General features: G+C 46.8%; 1 protein-coding gene across 3 annotated transcripts in view; it reads left to right on the top strand.

The window, feature by feature from the left end:
* Window positions 1-22,335, top strand: part of GRAMD1A (GRAM domain containing 1A) — a 54,337-nt gene that overhangs the window by 15,223 nt on the left and 16,779 nt on the right. Inside the window, exons 2-12 of one of the 3 annotated variants that reach the window (XM_054999214.1) lie at window positions 3,856-4,075; window positions 5,184-5,204; window positions 10,388-10,472; window positions 12,485-12,588; window positions 12,698-12,793; window positions 16,242-16,322; window positions 17,305-17,420; window positions 18,975-19,128; window positions 20,455-20,650; window positions 20,757-20,900; window positions 22,057-22,175. In XM_054999214.1, the coding sequence (XP_054855189.1) occupies window positions 3,856-4,075; window positions 5,184-5,204; window positions 10,388-10,472; window positions 12,485-12,588; window positions 12,698-12,793; window positions 16,242-16,322; window positions 17,305-17,420; window positions 18,975-19,128; window positions 20,455-20,650; window positions 20,757-20,900; window positions 22,057-22,175 (1,336 nt within the window). Of the gene's footprint in view, window positions 1-3,855; window positions 4,076-5,183; window positions 5,205-5,326; window positions 5,384-8,780; window positions 9,296-10,387; window positions 10,473-12,484; window positions 12,589-12,697; window positions 12,794-16,241; window positions 16,323-17,304; window positions 17,421-18,974; window positions 19,129-20,454; window positions 20,651-20,756; window positions 20,901-22,056; window positions 22,176-22,335 lie in introns of those variants that run through there. The other 2 variants (XM_054999215.1, XM_054999216.1) reach the window with 2 other exon arrangements.

The raw sequence follows: 22,335 nt of genomic DNA, 5'->3' as shown, positions 1-22,335 counted from the left end.
TGGTGACGGTGCCAGGTTGAGGCTTTGCCAAGGCAGCCCACATTCTTAAGAACATCTCTGCCCAACATGGAGATCGAGATGCCAGTTGGTGTAGGCTGTGCCAACTGTTGATGGCATAGGCCAATTTTAGAACGGAGAAAGAAACAGAAACTCAGTTCGTGGAACCAAACGGCATTTGGGAGGGGGGGCATTGCTAGAATGGGTAGACGCTGGGGAGGACGCTGAAAGTTTGCACCTTTAGGTAAGGAGTTGCGGGGGTGGGGGCTTGGCACAGCCTTAGTTTTGACTCTGGCTTGGCACTGGAAACATAGCACTAGCTTCTTTGGGAACCATATAGGAGCCAATGCTGATTTAGGGAAAGGAATATGACAGGTGGACTTGGGAGACCAGTCTCCTTCTTACAGGCTTGAGTACAGTGGGATTGGGGGGAGGTTTAGGACGCCTGCCCAGCCAAACACAAGGCTGTGTGTATACTTCTTTCTGCAGCTGTTCAGTGTGATATAAGCACCTGCTGTAAGGGGGATGGCAGGGAGTGGAAAGGTCCAAAATAAGAGTGTGAGCTACACAGACAAGAGGAAGTGAGCAGCCCAGACAGAAATCTTTGCTTGCCCTCGTCCATCGTTCCAGTATCCTTTTCTTCTCTCTTAGTCTCCCAGATTTTTTCTTTTTTCATGACTTTCCCTGTTTCTTTCTTTCTTGCTCTCGTTGGCACCAGGACACAGGGCAGATCCATGGGGGGCCGGTAAGTTCACTGCTAGATTTGGGGGTGCATGATGGGCAAGGAGGGAAGTTTATTTTCTCCCCCCCCCCCCAGTGCTTTGGAGTCAGATGCCAGCTTCCGTTTGAAACTACCAGCAAACCAGTGTGGAGTCCTGGTTGGTGCCGGACTAGGATCTGGGAGATGGAGGCTCGAATCTTCACTCTGGCATGGAAGATTGCTGGTTGACCTTAGGCCCTACCTCACAGGGTTGTTGTGACGATAAAATGGAGGAGAACTATGTAGATGCTTTGGGTCCCCATTGGGATATAAATGCAGTAGTAAATAAAATACCATGGATTGTTGCCAAATCTGTCCAGGAGTTGTGGGAACTCTGAGTGTTTGTCATCCCAATATGAGGTGTGGTGCTCTGGATACAGTGTTGGATAAGCCATTTTGGAGGCACTTATTGTTGGCCTAATATACTTTCCAGGGTAGAGTGAAACAGGATTGCTCTGGGGACACCATCCTTAGAAGAGTGTGATGCATATTATAAAGTTGTAATCAGTAATCATGAACTTTGATTCCTGACACCAGTTTTGCAAACTATTACTAAAAAAAAATCTCCCCCTGCAACTAAATTCCACAAGGCTCTTGATACCACATAAGTCAGTGGCCCACAAAATGTTTTGTCCCACATCTGAGCCACATAGTTTGGAAAGACCAAAACACCAGTTTTCTCCCCCCCCCCCCCTTACAATCCCTTTGCTCAATTGCCTGGAGGGCAGTTCTCATAGGCAGCCACAGGACTGTGTTGACGCCCTCGTTGAAATCATTTCCCTCTTGGAGTTTCCTGCCCCCGACAGGAAAATGCAAGAGCTATGGCTGATCACAGTGGCATAACATCCAGCAACATGTGGATCCTGCCCACTCAAGCAGTTATTTACTGTCTTGTCCTCCTCCACTGTTCCTCTTTCTCTCTTCTGTCTTCAGATGCTCTGTTGGTGTTAAGTGAAGTTGTGGTTCCTGTTACATAAAATTTACAACTTTGCACACAATTAAGGTTTGAGTATGGGGGGAAAGACCCATCCTTTTCTTATTCTAAGCACTATAGCATTATGTGGCCAGTGATTAAAGATTAAAGAAGAAAGGACTAACCTTGAAATGATGCTGCAGAGGTTATGTCCCTTCAGTCTTGCTGTTTGTACTCATAGCTGTAGAAGTTAAAACTAGAATGTCAACTTTTTATTAGTCATTATTTAATCAGTCCAGTAATAAATATACATTAGCTGAGTGGTTCACGCTTGCTTATGTTAGTCATTTTAAAACATCTTTATCAACTAAAAAATAATAATCCATGATTTAATTGGGTAACACATCTTTTTAAAGTCAGTTATTTTGAATTCAAATATAAGTAGTATAAATGTATTTCCCAGAAGTGCAGACCCTCTCATACCTCTTCTAAACTAAAATGGCATGGTGTCTTCCTGTAACACATAAGGGCAAGAAAAAGGGTGTTTTCCCCCCTTCCAAACAATTGTTTAATTCATATGAAGATTTAACCAATTAGAATTCGCACAAGCAAGCCACCAAGCCTGTATAGGAAGAGGCTGAGTTGATCTGCATGTGAATATTCTACTCATTTGTGTGGTTGTCCTGGGCTAAAGAGACCCAAGTCTTGCTGGTTGATTTAAAAAAAAAGGTTTTTTATTATTATTTTCAAACAGTTAAACATACAGCAATTGAATACATGTTACTTTTATCTTTTATACATTAAAAAATCAAAACAAGCAAAGCAAATACGGTTATCATAAAGAACTTCATAATCAGACTGTCTAAAGAATGCTTTAAAAACTAAATTTCTAGATTGACAATTGCTTGGTAAGGAAGATTTGTTACCAATAAATTGTTCTCTGAAAGAAAGTCTAGAAAAGGTTTCCATTTCGTCTAGAAATCTGTTGTTGCAGTGGGGTTTGTCATAAGATGAATTCTATCAGTTATTTTTTCCGTTATTAATTGTTCCCAGATTTTGTTAAACCAAGTATTTAGGTTTGGTGATAAGTGTGATTTCCATCTTGATTACTGGCTGATTTTGAAGAACACACTGCGTTTCAGTTTCTCAGGGCTACCCTTGCTTTACCTTACAGGGCTGTTGTGGGATGGACATGTGGAAATTCCACTGTAAAGTACTTTACACGGTAGATTTTTCCTTACTATTGGCTCACAATAATAAACTGTTTTTGAGGTCACTGGCAAAAATCAGTGCCCTAATGGAACGCATGAACCAGTTGCTGTTTTTTGGACCCCAAACAGTTCCAAGACAGCCTCTTCTTACACATTAGGAAGTTTACTCTGGCTGTCCACTGGAATCTCTGAAGCTTCCTCGGGTGACCCTATTCTGGGATTAGGATCCTCTTTCACCCCAGGAGCAAGAGTCTTCCTGTTTACATTCCAAAACTCCAGTTATAGCTTTCCTTTTCAGCTACATCAGGAGCTGGAGGGGAAAGGGGAGGAAATCTGGACCTAATTCAAGTTTCCAGGCCCAAACCCAAAGAGGGCTTCTGTACTGTAACATTGTGATGTTAAAGGAGAGTGCAGGTTTTCCCACTGGAGCCCTGCACCTAAGGGACAAGCTGCATTTGGCAATTTTTCCTTCGTATACAACTCTCTCGTGCTGCTCACATGTTAGCAGACACACACAAATCCTGCATGTATGCCTGTCCTTCTGTTTGTAAGAAAGGGCCAACATGCATTCACATTGCAATTCATACCAGAGACTGATACCAGCATAAATATGGGTTTTAAATAACATGTTCAGCTGTACGTGCATTGGAGAGAACATGAGAATAAATCAGTGCATGTATAAGGAAAAATCAAGTGTTACACAGATTGTACATATGTTCACTGTAACTTGTAAAGAGGGCTTTAAAGGGAAAAAGACTTGGCTTGTGAGTCTGTCAATGCTGGTGGGGGTGGGAGGGTGAAAGTAAGATGGGACAGTGGTGCAGAGGGTTGGTAAACTGAAACGGGACTGTTTTGGCCCAGGCAACATGGGGCAGAAATTCACTGGGGTGTTTGCTCCTAAATTTGGGGGCAGCGATGGGGTGTTGTCTCTTGTCAGAGACCCTGCTGCTGAATTGCCTCTCCTTTCCCCCCAGCACTGGCACCACCTCCCCACGGACCACCCCGAGTAGCTCCCCGTCCCTGAGGAAGCGCCTCTTGCTGCTGCCCCCACGGCCTTCGCCAGAGTCGCCGTCGGAGACCATGGTGGAGAAGGCGTCAGAGAACACCTCGGAGCGGGCTCCACAACCGGGGCCTCCGCCTAGCACCCCCCTCAATTACCCTCTTAGTGGGCGCAGCTTCATCCGCAACAACAAGGTAAGCTGGGGGGGGGGGATGGTGTTTGTGAGGGGTGGGGGATTGTATGCATGTGAGGTGTGAAGGTAATGTGTGCTGGGGAGGGGCTAGGGATTGTGTGTGTGTATGTGACGTCAAGTTGCAATTGACTTAAGCTGAGCCCCAGCAAGGGGCTGTCAGGGCAAGCGAGAAGCAGGATTGGTTTGCCATTGCCTTCCTCTGCAAAAGTCTTCTTTGGTGGTTGCCCATCTAAGTACCAACCCTAATTAGCTTCTGAGATCTGATAAGATCTGGCTATATCATGCCGCCTTCCCTCCTGGGGCTAAGGACGGCCAAATGCAAAATTTAAAACCTGCCCTATTTGCCTAGCCATCTACCCTGGCCGTTTTCACACTGCTTACCAGCCGCGGAACATCGCGTTGAGCTCCCGGAACAACAGCGAAATCGCGCCAGGAAGACGCTGTCATTCCGGGAGCTCGGCGCGATGATCCGTGGCTGGTAAGCAGTGTGAAAACGGCCCCCGTCTCTTTCTAAAACTCCCTTCTTTTGAAAGTCTTCTGTGGACTACTTTCCTCTCTGCTTTTTTATTCTCCTCCCATTCCTCCTTACTGATCCTAACCTTAGGGTTAGATTCCACAATGTCCATGGGATACCATTTTCGAGAAGAATTCAGTCATTTAAAAATGCCAGGAGGGCACCGCGGGACCTGACGTTCTCGTTCCCTTCCTGCCACGCCTTTTCAGGTTTCAGAACACGTCAAAACTGAGAGGTACATGGCAAGGCAGGGAGCTGAGATGTTTAATACCAGAATCACACTATTCTCAAAATATTATCATTCATTTCCTTTGCCACTCTGAGAGGCGGCATCCTGAGGCTTTGGGCCTAGGGCAACCCCCAGCTCCCCCATAGTCTGGAGCCACCCTCTTTTGCTATAAGTGGATGCTGGAAAAGTATGCAAAAATGCCTCTTTTCTGATTGCAGCCTCCACTTTGGGACATTTGGAATGTACCAGTATCAGAGATCTCATAAAGTGTATTTGAACTGGCTGGGAAGGGTGGGGGAGAATCTGATGGTTTCATTTTCTCATTGTGCAGCTTACAGTAACTTCTCCTCTTGCTCTCTCTTTCAGAAAATGCAGAGCTGGTACAGCGTAAGTGGCTTTTTTTCCCCCTGTTGTGGTGGTAAGTGAGAATAGACTCGCCTCCAGCAAATAGAGTTTGGCAGGAAGAAATGTAGGCTTTTCCAACAGGCCTGGAGAAAAATATCCTGTCTCTATAAGGGAGGCTTAATGTGTGGAACCGGGCAGCTGAATCTTTTCAAGGCATGAAGGTAAAATAACTTTACCTGATACAGAACGTCCCATTGAGCGTTTGTTAAGGGAACAGGTCATTCCCCCCCCGGGATCTGTTGGCAACCCTGCAATTGCATACAATTATCTAGGGCTTTTTTTCAGCAGAAACGCAGTGGAACGGAGTTCCGGAACCTCTTGAAAATGATCGGGGGGGGGGGGGCACCAGCCATGTGACCATTTTCTCAGAGGGCAACCCACTGAGTTCCTCCACCTCTTTTCTCTGGAAAAAAAGCCCTGCAATTATCAAAATAAAAACAGACGAGTGTTTCTCTACAATAAATCAAAATTGGAAAAAAAAACCAAACCGCCAGAACAGTCAGGAGAGCAGCAGCAGTTTTGGGGTGGACAGAGGGGTTATCCTAAGGCCTGGCACATTAAACTAATTTACCACAAAAAAACGGGACGTTTATGCTATGCTTAAAAAAGGATGTTCTAAAAATTGGAATCCCCACCCCTGCTTATAGTTTCAGGTGGGTAGCCTTTTTGGTCTGCAGTGGAGGAGCAAGATTCGAATCCAGTAGCCAGCCAACAGTGTTTCTCTGATTTAAATCTGTGTTTCCCCCTGCTATTTTGCTCTTGGGGAGGGGGGAGGGATACAGACGCCTGTCTTCCCCCCCTTCCTGAACAAATAGCAGCTTTAGGGGGTGATTTAGATAAGGAAAATAGCATAGGGCACATTCTGCTCCTGTCCCCTTTCTCCCTATGGCTGCATTTAGTTTTTTTAAAAACAGGGTGGGGGTGAGGAGGAAGGCAGGAGCTCAATCACAAAACTTCCAACTTAACATGTATAGTTTGGCCCTGACAAAGTCTATTTATTCAGGAAGTTTTGCTGGTGCCAGTTGGCTGTGGCTGACGGTGGAGTGAAGACTTGGTGACAGATCTGGTGCGCTGCAACACAGTGTGCACAATAGCCAGGGTTGCCAACCCTGGGCTGGGAAATCCTGGAGATTTGGGGTGCACCTGGGGGAGGGTGGCACCTCAACAGGGAATAATGCCGTAAAGTCCACCCCCCCAAAGCTGCCATTTTCCCTGGGAGAACTGATCTCTGGTGTCTGGAGATCAGTTGTAATTCTGGGAGATCTCCAGGCCCTATCCGGAGATTAAGAACACAAAACTCCTGCGGTAAGAATTTAAAGTGTGCCATGCAAATTAACAATTCCAACTGTAATTCAAGCTATACTTAATAATTCCTTATAGTTCTTTCGATCTTCACGGAGCCAGGAAGGTCTCTGGAGCACAGAGATCTCAGGAAATAAGGCCTGTTTTCTCTCAACTGTATAAACAGACTCTCTTTTATTGGGCTGAATTCTCAACAGGCCTTTTAGCCTGTAATTCATTGATTTCTCTGTAGCTTCTCCGATGATTTTGTTGCGGGCAGTTTTTTTTTTTTTTAAAAAATATTGATTGGCTCTGTTTTAGCTGTCCCTATGCTATCTTTAGGAAGATCCGCACATAACTTTTCTCAAAGTCAGACCCACCTCTTATGAGAACAGATTTCTGAACACCCAAATAAATTCACGTTTCTCGGTGGTGTAACATTCCGATCTGTTGTACGTGTCTTGACAGGTTTGCACAAGAGGTCAAGAGTGGGAGGAGGGCAGTCTGAATCAGCGGCTGCTGGGGAGCCTTTATCTTCAGGAGTAGCCTATTAGGGAAAATTCCACCAGGATGCAATTCAGTCCTGGGCAAGAATCAGCTCTCGGGCGTATTCTTCCTTCCATATAGCTCTGAGGACCAAACGGCACATCAGGACGAGAGATCCGTGAACGGATTTTAAATTTGAATTTTAAATTGCAGCTGCCTGGGGAGAGAGACGCGTTTTAATTTTCTGCCCCTGCTGTTGTTTACCTGCCGGAGGCAACTCCGTGGCTCTGACCCGGAGTTCTGCAAAGCTGCTATTTAAATTTTTTTAAAAGTGTGCAGGGGAACATCCAGTCAGGGATTTCCCCTCAGCATGTGCGGTTTGGTTCTTTTTTTATTTAGTTAAATATTTATGTTCCACTTTTCTCCCCAGTGGAGATCTACAATGACTGACATCAATCCGCTTCACTCCATTTTATCCTCACGACAAGCCTGTGAGGTAGGTTAGGCTGAGAGAGTGACTGGCCCGGGGCACCCAGGGAGGTTTATCTTGGCAGAGTGGGGATTTGAACCTGGGTCTCCGAGATCGTAGCCTGACACTCTAACCACTACACCACCCTGATGATAGAGAAGCCCTCTCTGAGGGTGAACATGGCAACCCCGCTGAAGTCTTCTTTTTGGTTCTACAAGTGGGATTGGGGGGCGGGATGTGTGTCAATTTACCCCCCTAGTGTTTTGTTCTTTTTCTGCCAATAATTCTTTTATTTGTCATTTGCTTTGTGGCATTCAACGTGCTTCACAGACATGGCCTTGCTAATCTTCACAACGATCCTGTAGAATAGTCTGCTGTTATCGGGTCCCATATTTAAGACAGCAGTCTGGGAGCCCTCGACTTGTTTAAAGTCACCCTAGGGAGTTTAGGGCTAGTAAGATTTGAACCAGGGACTTCCTGCCTCTTTCTTTTAACAAAGGCACATTAATCCCTGTGTGGGGATAGGTCTACCTATTTATTTTATTTAGAAAATGTTTGTGCAGTGGAATAATGTGGTAGAGCCCCTACATGATCTAACAGACTATGCCACTGTAGACTGCAGATCGCTGTTGGGTAAAAATAAATAAATAAAGCAATTCCTTGCAAATAGAAAACAAACCTATCAGGGAGAGGAAGTTGAACTAGAATTAGTGTGCTAGTTTTCTGTTTGCAGGGAGGTTTTTGGTTTTTTGAAGGTGGAATGTGCAAAGGGCATTCTTTATCTGCAGCCTGGAGTGGTACTGCTCAGTCTACTGCCTTGGACTCCACCACTTCATTATTTTGGGAATATATGGAGGGAGTAGGATGGGGGAGAAGGAAACAGAAGGGAAGGAGACAAGGGGGCAGATTTGCAGGATAAGTATGAGAGGGGTGGGGAGAAGGTGTAGGTTCTCCCTCCCAGCATCTTGTTTCCCAGTTTATCTGTTTAAAAAAAAATCCTGGAAGGATTTCTATTTTGGCATCAGGTGTGCAAGAGGAACTGAATTACAGTGTGTGTGTGTGAGTGCGTGTGCTACAATAAAGTTGGTTAGTCTTAAAGGTGCTCCCAGACTCTTTACTATTCCAGAATTGAAAAGGCACGCGCATGTGTGTTTTGTTCCTCTTCACCTGAGCTGAAGTCCCCCTCCTGGGCAGGATATGGTTAACCGCAGCCCGACACCCTCCTTCCCACCCCCCAGCCCTTTTGTTTCCTGTAAACGACACCCGGGCACCCTCAGCCAATGGCTAGGCAGTGTAACTGGAGCTGCGGAGCTGTCCCTGGGGGAGGCCTCTTCTTCCTTGCTTTGATGGGCTCCAGGAAAACTTTCCACCTCCCCCCTTCTCTTTTGCTATCGCCAGCTCCGGCACCCCCTTTATCCCTGCCTACTCTCTTGTTTCTGCACGCCCCCCCAATCTCCGCCCTGCATGATTCCTGCATGCCCCATCCAACCCCCTTCTCTCCCTTTGCACACTTTTCCTGATCTTTCTCTTTGAACTGCTGCTGTGCTGCCTCCCCTCTCTGGCTTGCACCCCCTTCCTGTGGCTGGCTTCCTTCCCTCACTCCTCTTTTCCTGTTTTGATCCTGCACCAATCCTGTACCCAAGCCTGCCTTTGCTGGTGGCCGGGCAGTGCCCCCTTCTGCCAGCTGTTCTCCGTCTCAGCCCTGCCTTCTGAGGCTTGCCCCTTTCACGGCTCATGCCGCTGCTGTCTGGAAACCTTCTTCCCCTCTTGGGTCGGGGCTGTCCCTGCTCCCTGTGGTGAAACAGGCGATTCCGCTCAGCCGCCCCATCTGGACAGAGTAAGAATCTCCTCCTTCGCTTTCTTTTTAAAAAATGTCTCTAGTTTTTGGCTTACCCGAAGCAGCAGCCCTTACGCGAATCAGGGTTGCTCTGAGCTGCTATTTTTGCTCCCTGAGTGTGCAAGAAACCCCCTGCCAGGATTCCTGGGTGTGTTTGCACTCCCCGCCCTCTCTTTCAGTATTCTCTTGCCCATTCCTAAAAAACCCAAAGCAAGTTGTGGCATTTCCTCTGCAATGAAAAGCTCCTCTGCCATTGGGTCTTGTTGGCCACTTTACCTCTAGAGCAATGCCTGTCCCCGAAGAATCACACTCAGTCCCCTTCAAGAATCAGCTCTGGAGAGAGGTTCTGCTGAGAAACAGGGTGGTGTAGTGGTTAGGATCTAGGAGGCCCAGGTTCCAATCCTCCCCTCTGCCATGGAAGCTTGTGGGGTGACCTTGGGGATGTCACAAACTCTCAGCCTAACCTCCCTCACCAGGTGGGTGTGAAGATCACAGGGGGAAAGGAGAACTAGTTCTGCCTCCTTCAGAGAAAGGGTGGGATAAAAACGTGATCCTTTTCCTTTCACACACCCCCCCCCCCGGTCTAAAACTCCATCGGATTAATGTCCCCCGTCTCCCACCCCACGTGGTGCCTTCCCTGTAGTTTTTCTACGTGCCCCACTGCTCCCCTCTTGGTGGATTTAGATTTTAATTGTATGTCTACCCCACCTTTCTTTGATCCCGGAGCTCAAAGGGGCATACATAGGAGGTTGCCCTGCCAGCCATTACTAGATCCACAGGTCAGCTGTATCCTCCAGCCATACCTGGAAGTCCCCGAGTCGCCCTCCCGACTCTGCAGCTGTCGCCTTTATCCCTCTGCTCAGCTAAATTCAAAGCCTGCCTCCAGCCCAAAGGAGCCTTCCTCTGAGAGAGGAGGCAAGCCACCGGTGCCAGGCTTGCCTCTTCCAACGTCAGAAGGCCACTTATGCGGGAGGAGGGCTGCAACAGAGCGGTTGGAGACCCGCTTAAGAGTCCTCAGGCAGGGAGAGGGTCTAGTGTGAGCGGCTGGAGAGGGATGAAGCCTGTTGTAACGTGCTCAATTGCTGTTGGCAGATGCTGAGCCCCACTTACAAGCAACGCAACGAGGACTTCCGCAGGATCTTCAAGGGGCTGCCGGAAGCCGAACGACTCCTTGTGGGTGAGATACAGGAGGAGGAGAGGGGGGCGGAGGGATGATGTGCTGGATAGGTGGGTCCAAAGTGGGGAGGGCGGTTGGGGAGCCCCTGGATGACTGGTTATAGCAAACAAAACTTTGGAGGAGAGGGATGGGCCAATTCCACACAGCTTACCTGAAGCCGGGATGTGGCGCAACGTTGCGGATCGTGCCGGGGAAAATGTGAAATATCATGTTTTCTCGCGCGAGTTTTGTGCGACATCACGTAAAACTTGCACGAGAAAACACGATATTTCGCGTTTCCCCCGGCACGATCCGCAACGTTGCGCCACGTCCCGGCTTCAGGTAAGCCGTGTGGAATTGGCCATGGTGAAGGAGAGAGACGTTGGGTGGGAGAAGGCAATGCTGAAGTCTTCTCCATAATTCCAACATGTTTGATTTTTTAGTTTAAATTATTTTTTATTAAAGTTTCTAACAATTGACAACATATCATATTAATGTTTCATATGGTTTACAATAAAGAATATAGACATCAAGTTTTAACATCAGAACAGGATGAGCAATTCTTTCTTTAGCAACGTCGTAAATTGCAAATGCATAAAGAACATTCAGATCTCTCAATTGTCATTACGTACTTCACGGCTGAACAACACAACAGAAAATAGAAAATTGTAAGGTTGTTGTGTACAGTTGAAAGTGTAAGATTTATAGGTATAGTAATTTCAGATAACTTGGGTCCTGGGGTTGTATATCATTTTTAGATATTCCAGTATTATAACTTGGTTGACTGTATTGGATACCCTGGGGGCTTTATTTCTTTTTGCCTCCAAATTGGGGTGTAAGACAAATCCATGTGATCCTAAAAGACGGATTCAAATAGATCCATCCAGTCCTTTCCACTAAAATGAAGAGTCTTCCTCTGATGGAAGGAGGATCGACTCCTTGATTGGAGGAAGATTTACTATAAGGGACCTGTTAGATCTGACCTGTTCAGTTCTATTTCAGCCTTTGTTGTCAAGAGGAATTGTTTCATGGTATATTTTCAATTTTGCATCGTACGAACTTACTTTAAAAAATAAAATTTCACACAATCCCCCATTCCTCTCCTCTTTTGAATTGCTCCTTTAAGGGCTCTCTCCCTGGTTAATGATTCCTTCCTTGTTTAGTTTGTTTATTTATGCTGTGCTTTCCCCCCCCCAATGGGGATCCGAAGTGGCTTATGTCATTCTCACCTTCTCCATTTTATCCTCACAACAAGCCTGTGAGGTAGGTTAAGCCAAGACTGTGTGACTGGCCCAAGGCCATCCAGTGAGCTTCGAACCTGGGTCTCTTGAGATCCTGTTTAGCCACTTTAGCCACTGCATCGTGTTGGTTTTGTGGGGACTACAGCTGGAATTTAGACCAGTACCTACCATCCCCTTCCCTAAATACAGACCCAATTCCCTGATTCATTTCGAGTGATGCCCATGTAAACATCCTGTTATTGATTTATAACTTTATTCTGTCTGTTTTGCAAAGTCTTGCTAATTCCCTTTAGGGGAAACTCTTGGCTGCCTACCTACAGGATTCAGCACATGTTGTCTGTTTACCTGACTATAGTTCAGACCTTTGATTTTTATGCCAGTTCAACAGTCAAGGCTGTTCCCAGGGCATCCTGGGAATTGTAGTTTAGGGAGGCCCTCCCCCTCGCCTTTTCCTTTCACTGAACTACATTTCCCAGGGAATCTTGGAGGAAGGGAATGGCTCTTTAACCTATTAAAGACTCAAGCAGATATGCTATTTTGGTCTCTGTGGCCTTTAAATGGCTATTTAACCTGTTAAAGCCTTTGGTATAGATCTGCCGTGCTTTGGCATCTGTGGCCTCTATTTCTGGTATCCTGAAAACATGCAAATAACACATCAGTGCCCAGCAGTTGTAGCACAGAGTCCCCCAAAATTCCAGCAGTGGATTCGATCTCCCCTCTCCTATTCTCAACCTGCGTCCCTCCCCCCCTTGCTCTTTGCTCTCTTATCTCTGATGTATTTCCTCTCCTCAGATTACTCCTGCGCGTTGCAGCGTGATATCTTACTTCAGGGGCGGCTCTACCTATCGGAGAACTGGATCTGTTTTTACAGCAACATCTTCCGATGGGAAACCACGGTGAGTACCTTGACGCTATGGCCCCGGGGCAGAGGTCGGAGAGGCGAGCCCCCCCTGCGCTCTTCCCCTCTGGGCTGCTGCTGATCTCCTTGACACCCTTCTACAACAGATCTCCATCCAGCTCAAGGAGGTGAAATATATCAAGAAGGAGAAGACGGCAAAGCTGATCCCCAACGCCATTCAAATCTGCACAGAAAACGAGAAGGTAAGGCTATTCCCTTTGGGCCTTCCTCAGTATGCCTACATCTTTATGTCAAATATACCTTTGAGTTATGATAGTCTGGAGTATGCAAGTTTCTGGGGTTTATTGTTAGGGCTCACACATAGAATTGGTTACATTTTATTGATTTATTTAGATATTATTTACACCCCGCTTTTCTCCCCAAATGGAATCCCAAAGGCTTACAACAGTGTTTCTTTCTCTCCTTCATTTTATCTTCACAAAACCCCTGTGAGGTTAGGCTGAGATAAAGTGACTGGCCCGAGGTCACTTAGCAAGCTTCCCTGGCAGAGTGCATGATTTGAACCTGGGTCTTCCAGACTGACAATCTAGCAGCCACACCATGCTGAATCCTAGGGGTCTCCTACAGTGGGATGGGACTCAAAAGTGGGTTATGATTCTTTTACAGGTGGGTCCGTAAGACCAGAAGGGAGGTAATGGAACACAGTTAGCTGGGAGAAGCCTTGATGGCAAATTTTGGGTTTGCCTTTCTCCATAACAATTGAAGTGATATACCTGTTTCATAGGCTGTTCTTGGCAGCTAGTTTTTCAACATGCTCTTTTCGTGGTTAGAGAGGTCGGGATTCCGCACACATTGGATAATGCACTTTCAATGCACTTTATCAATAATTTCAGGTGGATTTTTTGTTCCGCACACAAAAAAATCCGTTCCAAATGATCTGTAAAGAGGATTGGAAGTGCATTATCCAACGTGTGTGGAATCAAATGACTGAAGGCAACCATTTCTGTTCAGGCTGATTTCTCCCAATCCTGGACTCGTTTCACGCTGAAAATGACCAGTTATCCTCCCATTACGTCCAGTGTCTAAAATGACTTCTGTATTGTATAATCTACATTTTTAAAAGAAAGCGATGGCAACACCACGACTTCTCAATTTACTAGCATTACGCTGGTGACTAGTGCAATCCTTCCTTTTGTGAAGTCAAAACTGAACATATTTCCAAGATGTAATTTCAGAAGGCATTTGCTGAAGAGGCCTTCTGAGCGTGCATGGTGCATGGAGGCTTGGCCTGTGAGTTTGGTCCTTCTCGTGCTCAACGACACCATGGACAGATGAGGCTGGTCCTTAGATAGGACCCTAGCAAGATAGATGAAGGAGCATTACCTGCAAGCAGGGGTCATTTCGTAGAAAAAGAGCTTCAGGAACTCATTAGCATAACTCATTAGCATATGCCACGCCCCTTGCCATCACTGGAAGTGTGTCATTTGCATAACTGATTTGCATATGCCGCACTTCTGACCTCACCTATCCTGGCTGTTTTGGACCCAATCCTGGCCATTCAGGGCCAAAATTGGGCCCAAAATGGCAAAAAGGGGCTGAAAATGGCTGAAAATGGGCCCAAAATGGTCAGAATTGGGCTGCTGCTGAGCGGGGAAAGTGATCCACCACCCATCAGAGGCCTGATCCTGGCTGTTTTAAGACCAATCCTGGCCATTTTGGGCCCAATCCAGGCCAAAATGGACCCAAAATGGCCAAAAATCAGGTGGGCGGGGCAACCTAACATGTGACCTCTTCGGAGAACTACCAGAACTGCGTTCCTGCGTGTTACCCCTCAAAATGAGCCCTGCCTGCAAGGCAAGATTCAGGCATTGGAGGCCCCATGCAAAATCATTTGGAGGGTGGGGAGAATCTGGACTTTCTAACTCAGGAATGTGCAGATGGGTCAATGGGGGGACCTCTAGCCAATTTCTGGTGGACTGTGTTGCACTGGGGTCTGCAATCTTTTACAATTAAAGATTGTCAATGTATTTAGAATAAGACATCAAGAAGGAGCTGGCATAAGAGAGCCTGTTTGCACAAGGGGGAAGATACAGCTTGGCATTTCTGGTAATTGACATGTTGATTAATAATCCATAAAGTTTCTGCAACCCAAATGGTGGTGGTTGCAAGTCCTTTATTTGGAAGTGGCACATACACGGTCTCGCAATAAATATACACAGGTTGTCTTATCGCCCTGGTGTAAATCTTTGCAACATTCGCCCTTGGATTGCTGGCGTTTGTTCATTTCTGTCATTTTCTGTAACTCTGTATCTGAGGCTGTTCTAGAAGAATCCTCAGTTAGTATTACCTATCACGGACGAGCTCTGACCTTAACTGTCTGGGCATTACTTCTTGCTTTATAATTTTTTTTAATTCATTTTTTTATTTCACCCAAGGCAGTGTCTGTAGTTCCATTCCCTTTTGATCTTCAGAACAGCCCTGTGCAGCAGACCAGACTGAGAGACAGCAACTAGCCCAAGATGATCTAGTGTACTCTGTGGCTGAGTGGAGATTTGAACCTGGGTTCCCGCCCCCGCCCCCCATCATAGCCCAATGCTCTAAATGCCACTCTACGTCGCCGCTGCTATCTTTTAAAAATGGAGATTATACAATACAGAAATCAGCCCACCTTTGCTCTAGCTGATGTGCTGCCCCTTGTCGAATAGCCATGGCTCATTTTCATTTATTGATTGATGGATTTAAAATATTCAAATGCCATCTTTCCATCCAACTTAGGGTCCCCAAGGCGTGTTCGCTGTGGATAAAGAAAAGTGCACTGTGCACTGGTACACAATGGCCACTCTAAATGTGTGCGTCAGTGAACATGGAAAGCAGTGTACATAAAAACATGGAGGCAGGAACTAGCGGTTCCACCTAAAGCTGCCAAGCAGTGCCCTGCCCTCTTCCTCATGCACTGTGCCAATGATAGCCTGGCAGATCGAGTCCCAACCACCTGTGCACACTTTCTGCTTACCTTTGTTCCTTTGTCCCTTTTAGAACACAAAGCCACAGAATACAAGAGAGGCGGCCTGAACGTTCTGCTGATTGCCTCTCTGTGCTGAACAGATTCATAGTTTGGAACTGAACGGCCCCAGGCTGCCGTGGCCAACTGGTGTCCTCCCCTCCCCAAACTGGAGAATGGTGGCGCCCTTGCAGTACGGAGCCTTCAGCAAATTCCAGTCTTTATCTCTGTGGGCTATCTCCTCTCAAGGACTCTGCCCCACAGGTTTCACTCCGGAGGGGCAATGCCCATGAAGCAAGGGCAGACTGGGGGATCACAGTACAAAACCTGGGGGTAGATGGTTTTCATGAGGATGAAATGGAGGCTGGGAGAATAACATAACCCACTTTGGATCCCCATTGGGGAGAAAAGCAGGGTATAAGTATATAAATAAATGAAACAATCACATCAAAATATTCCTGCTAGATTTCTTATGAAACAAGACAAATAGGAATAAAGTGTAAATTAGTAGTATAAAAAAAAATTCCAGGATTCTTGCGGAGTTGGGTTTTGTGGCCGGTATCCTATGACGCGTGTTTTCTGTACTCACAAAACCTGTAGGTAGAACCCGTCAATATCCATCATGGAAACCTTTATTATTTTTGGAGAGGGGAGGTCTCATGCTCTCTCTTCTTGCTTGCCGTTCCCAGCATTTCTTCACATCGTTCGGGGCCCGTGATCGCTCCTTTATGCTGATCTTCCGCCTCTGGCAGAATGCACTTCTAGAAAAGGTACAGACCCACACATCGAGGATGTCGGAGGTGGGAGTCATGTAGTGCATGGTAGCTCACCCCTCTTCCAGCGATGGGAGTCTCAGACCTGCCTGTGCTTCAGGTTTTTTTCACTGGGGTTCTTGGCTTGAGCTGGATGTGTGGTGGCGTTTATACCTGCCCCCCCCCCCCCCACAGAGACTCTAAGAGAGGAATCGGTATTGAATGTCAGATTCTAGATCAAGAAAACCCAAGTGGTCAAACAGCCGTTGATTGTGGTGCATTGCTTCACGGGATGCAGGAGAGATTTTGGTTTATGGTGATGTTATCAAGGTGGACTGTATTCTTGCCCTTTAGACAGTCTTTGGACGAAACTTGCGTTCTGATAACTGGCCCCACTTAGGGCTGGGCAGGTGTGGATTTTCACCGTTTCTGTTGTTTACGACTCCACCTGAAAGAGAAAAACAGAAACAGTTAATACAACATTGCCATCTACGTACTTATTTTTTATCTGTACATTTTCCCCGGAGCTGCTTCTCCCAGCACACCTAAAAAAAATGAGAAGGGCTGCTTAACTTTTAATGGTGTATTTGTGCTGGGTTTGTTTCAATTAGTGCGACTGTTAGTGTATAGAACTATGCATCTGTGAGTGATATTTATTGTACTGCATCTATTGATGAGTGATATTTATTGTATTTATTAATCCATTCATGAATTTGGGAATTGTCTTTTGTACTATTGAGCACTTCATGATATCTTTGAATGCACCTAGTCACTTTATTAGATGGATCATGTTATAAAGCTGACATTTGAGTTGCTCTTGAGATCTGGATTAGTTTCATTCTCCTGGCTGTAGTTTGACCACTGGGGGTTTCGTGTAGTGACCCAGGGGAGCCTATCTTGATCCCATTGGGTTCTAGATCGGAGCATGGATGGCCTTCATGCCAGTCATCCCACGGTGCCTCTTCTCTGCCTCTCCCTTGATGCCCTTTCCTCTCCCCAGACACTGTCGCCCCGGGAGCTCTGGCACATCGTCCACCAATGCTACGGCTCCGAGCTTGGCCTCACCAGCGAAGATGACGATTACGTCTCTCCCATTGATGAGATCAACGGCTTGGGGTAAGCTTTACTGTGTGTGCACATTCCACGGTCTCCCTGACTTGACTCAAGTGCAGATAGATATAATCAGGATGTCCGAGGCTGGAGGGATTTATGGGACAACGTTATACTGAGTCGGGCTGATGGTGCCTTACACTGCACCACCAGTGAATGGGCTTAGAATGGTGTGATTCTGCTTAGGGGTGCCGTGTTAGCGACAGTGACTGGCAGCTGCTCTTCAAAGTCCTTTTCCTATCCCTTCTACCTGAGTTCCTCTGAACTAGAGATTGCAGAAAATGAAGCCAGAGATGTTAGTCCTGGTGCACATAGCAAGGCATGGTCCAGATGTGGCTGAGGAAGGCATTCTATCCCTTCCTCTCAGTGATCAAGCCATGATAAAAAAACGTTGGCCTCAGTTTTATCAGTTAAGCCCACTTTATCTTGAAATGTTTATCTCCTGGCTTTTGACTCTAGACTCAAGACAGTGATCTTTGTTTTTATTTATTTATTTACTTCATTTATAGTCCACCTTTTCTCCCCGAGACTCAAGGCGGATTACGTAATGTAAGCCAGTATAAATCAATGCGAATAGTAGGATGAGACCTCTAATAAGCAATGCAACAGGACTGTAAGACTGGACCGCAGAATCTGAAAGCAATGCAAATCAAAACCATTAAAAGATGTAGCAATGGAAAAACTGGATTGCAAAAATTAGAAAACGGTACAGGAGGGGCTGTACATCTTCTGCTCATGGAGTTGTAAAAACTTGCAACCGGTCTTGAGCTTGTGCGTTTGGCATGTCTAGGTTTTAGGGATCAGGAATGCTGAATCAATACACCCCATCCAAGCAAATTGTCACTGGATTATATCTTATGTCGGGATCTCAGTTCCTAGTCTGACACTGGGGTACAGGTAGACCTCCCCCAAACTCTGTCCTCCATAAAACCTGGTGAGTGCTGATATATGCAGGGCTTTTTTTCTGGGAAAAGAGGTGGTGGAACTCAGTGATGGAACTCAGGACCACATAATGATGTCACTTTGGGTCAGCTGGAACAAGGGGGGAGTTTTTTAAAGTTTAAATCGCCCTCCACGAAAATGGTCACGTGGCCGGTGGCCGTGCGGAGGGCAATCTAAACTCCCCTCTGTCTGGCGATCAGGAGGCGGGGCCACCGGCCACGTGACCATTTTCAAGAGGTGCCGGAAATCCGTTCCACCGCGTTCCAGCTGAAAAAAAGCCCTGAATGGATGTGAGGCCGTAGCTCAGTGGCAGAGCATCTTCTTGGCGTGTGGAAGGTCCCAGGTTCAATCCCCAGCATCTCCAGTTTAAAAGATCAGGCCGTAGGAGATGTGAAAAACCTCCACATGAGAACCCAGAGAGCCACTGCCAGTCTGAGTAAACAATACTGACCCAGATGGACCAAAGGTCTGATATGGTGTAAGGCAGCTTTGTATGTCCATAAGTGTGTTTTTGTGTGCACGTGCATTCTCTCCATTTTTAATATTGGCTCTGATCGTCCAGAGATTTCTTTCCTCCCTCACCTCTCCTCTGCCTTTCTCTGCTCTTGCTTCTAACAGAAGCCCCAAAGAGATTGGGGACGTCATCGACCTCAGTGACTTGACTTCTCGCTGCAGCACAGACCTCAAGCTGGATTCCAGTCCCCTGTTGGACAAAAGGGACACCAGTCAGAGCATCAACTCGCTGGCCAGCAGTAGCGATGGGACCACCTCGGTGAGAGCCTCGAGGTTCCAGAAGGGGGGGACTGCAACGGGGTGCTGATAACCCTCCCAAACTCTGCTGCCCCAAACCAACGTACTAGCCCTGCTCACGTGTTCCAGGGAACGCATGTACACCTGTTTGTAACAAAGAGCCAACACATGTTTGCTTTATAAATGAAAGCAGGGACCAATACCTGGAGAAATATGGGGCTTAAATCATATGTTCAGCTGTACATGTGTTGAATGTAGCCGGAGAATTACTCAATGCACATATTAAAAATCAAGTGTACACCGTACACGGATTGTATGTGCATTCACTGTAATTTGTGAATGGGGCTACCGTAATTGGGGGGTGTAATTGGGGGGTGTAATTGGCTGTTGTTGCATTGCGTGTTGTCTATATTGTTGCATGTAGAGTTTTAGTTTAGTTGGATAATAGTTTAGTTTAGTTGGAGAATTTGGGTTGTTCCCACTGTTATAGACAGGGAAGCAGAGGGTGTGGTCAAATCTAGTCTGCGCAGGTCTCGGGGAGGGACAGACGTCGTTTCCATGAGGAGCCAACCTGCTCTTCTGCACTGGATATGGAGAGGAGGAAGCTGCTGGTCAAGCAATTGCAACGGGGAGTGAAACTGAAAGATGGGAACGGGAAGAGAGATCACTTTTGCTAATTTTTAAATTATTATTTGTATCCTGTTTTTCTCCCCTAAGGGACCAAAAGCAGCTTACAGTAATAGAAAAAAAAATATAAACAAACCAATAAACTAAGAAGGCAACAGTGAATAATCGTGTTGGTATTGGAGGCAGGGGCTGGCTCAGTTGAAGGCGCAGGCTGCAAGCCACAGACTAAGAGACAAAGGACCAAGAGCCCTTTTGGTTCTTGTCCTTTGGCTGGAGCCCAAGAGTTTGCTCAGCTCATATATCTGTAGAAAGACAGGAGAGGAAAAAAAGCCATACCTGAGATGGTGGGCAGTTGGTAAGATGTTCCCTGACAACAGTTACCCTCCTTGCCTCCACTATCTAATCACAACTCACAAATGGGGTACGGTCAAATTCTAACTGCTTCTGCATGTCGGTGGTCAGGCAGCGGCCTGTGAGGGCTATTTCATGTCAGACATTTTGAAGGAACAGCTTTTACTCTGTGCCCTCTCTCAGAGCACTGTCCGTGGTGGGCCATCACTGCCTGTTCTGCTGACGCTAAGTCCCAAACTCTCCCTGCATCCCCAGAATGTTTGCCACCAGAATCTGGGCAGGAGAATTTTGAGCAGATTTTCTTAGGGGGTCCAAAATAATCTCCAACTCCAGTGTGTAGTAATACAGCCCCCTTAATTTTCTGCTCCAGCTGGCAGAGGACCCAGAGGAAAACACGGACAGCCAGGTAGATGCCTCGTCCAGCCACACAGTGACCTCAACAACGGAACCCCTCAGAGAAGACATCCCACCAGGGCCACTGGCACCCCCCCTGGAGGGGGACCCGGTTCCCAGCGAGGAGCTTCCTACTGACATGAGCAATTCCTCCTCTTCCACACAGGATGAAGGTGAGAACAGCCTCCGTCCCACACCCTGCTCCGACCACTCCACTGATTCCCCTCCCCGACCTCGACGTAACCCAACAGCCTTTAATTCTCTCTGTTTCTCCCCCAGCCGAAGTGGATGCCTTCTTCTCGGACCTGCCAGGGCGGCTCCTCATTAACGCCGTTTACCACATGGGAGCGGAGAGGCTTCAGCAGATGCTCTTCAGTGATTCCCCGTTCATACATAATTTTTTCAACCAGCGCAAGTTCACAGGTAATGGGAAATGGGGGAGCCTTGAAGGCATTTCCTCCTGTGGGAGTTGTCCTATCAAAGGCCCCTTATAGAGTTGCCCTTTCTTTTTTGAAGGGGTGTCTTTTGGAAGGATCTGCTGTGTAGAGAGCAAGGGTGCCATTCCTCTCTTTGCCTGCTTGCTGAAAACAGTGGCAGGATAGCAAGGCGAGGTGGCTGCAGAAAGGATTCTTGTAGCTCAGAGCAAAGCTACAAGAGACGAATTACACGAGGACATGCGCGTGAAGGAGTCACAATGTTAGCTGGGAAGCTGAGTTTTAAAAGAGATCGAAAGGCTTTGTCAATTTCCCCTCTCTACAGAGCCAGAGAAGATTGCTCCTCAGAGGGTTTATTTCCTCTTATCCTCCTAGAAGGGGAGGTGAAACTGACAGAGCCTTCCAGAGGCAAAGAGGAAATTAACAAATCCTCTGAGGAGTGATCTTTGGTGGCTCTGTAGAGAGGGGAAATTGACAAAGCCTTCCGATCTCTTTTAAAACTCATCTTCCCAGCTAACATTGTGACTCCCTTCATGTGCATGTCCTCATGTAATTTGTCTCTTGTAGCTTGGCTCTCAGTGGGCCCTAGGTCTGGAAAGCTGGAAGATCGCTGTTTCGAAATCTCTATAATGAGTGGCTTTATATTTCAAAAAACTGAACAGCAGTATTAGTCCCGTTACGGAGGCAGCCACATGAAGAATTCTGCTTGATTTGCAAAGCTTCGGGCCTCAAGATCAAAGCTGCAGGAATAATTAAGACATTATGCACAAACACACACACACACACCAAACCTCGGTCAGAAGAGATCACTTTGGTATTTGAGTCCCTGGTGCTTTACCCAGGTGTTTGCTAGCAGGCTCCATCTCATTAGCAGAGCAACTTGCAGTGCCGGTGAGACTATTAAGGCGTCTTCAGAAGATTCCAGTGATGCTCATATATCAAAAGGGGTGACCGCTTGGATTTTGCTTCCTAATCGTAGTCAGGTGTAGCTCAACAATTTGTCTTCTGCCCGGACGAATTCCGGAAGGACCGTTTTATTCGTTTGTGGGTCAAACCATCCCACCCCTTCCTGAAAACTCAGGACAGACCCTTGTGCTTTGTGTTGCGTAAGGAATCTCGCTTGGATGTGTCCCATTTCTCCCTAGATGTGAGGCTGACTTCGTGGAATGGCGACAACAAGTGCCACCAAAGTCGGGTCATGTCCTACACCATCCCCATCACCAACCCTCTGGGACCCAAGGCTGCCACCGTGGTGGAGACTCAGGTGTGGGTGCGCGAAAGCAACTTTTCCAAGATAAGGAACAAATATGGAGAAGGCACATGTTTGAAGGGAGCTGTTTTGGCCATTACTTTAGGGATGGCTGTGAGTGGACGTAGCTTTAAAAGGGGATTAGACAGATTCATGGAAGAGAGGTCCATCAGCG

Source organism: Eublepharis macularius, chromosome 15, assembly GCF_028583425.1.
Source record: "Eublepharis macularius isolate TG4126 chromosome 15, MPM_Emac_v1.0, whole genome shotgun sequence".
NCBI lineage: Eukaryota > Metazoa > Chordata > Lepidosauria > Squamata > Eublepharidae > Eublepharis > Eublepharis macularius.
The sequence above is the reverse complement of the archived record's forward strand: the minus strand, read 5'-3'. Positions and strand labels throughout refer to the sequence as shown.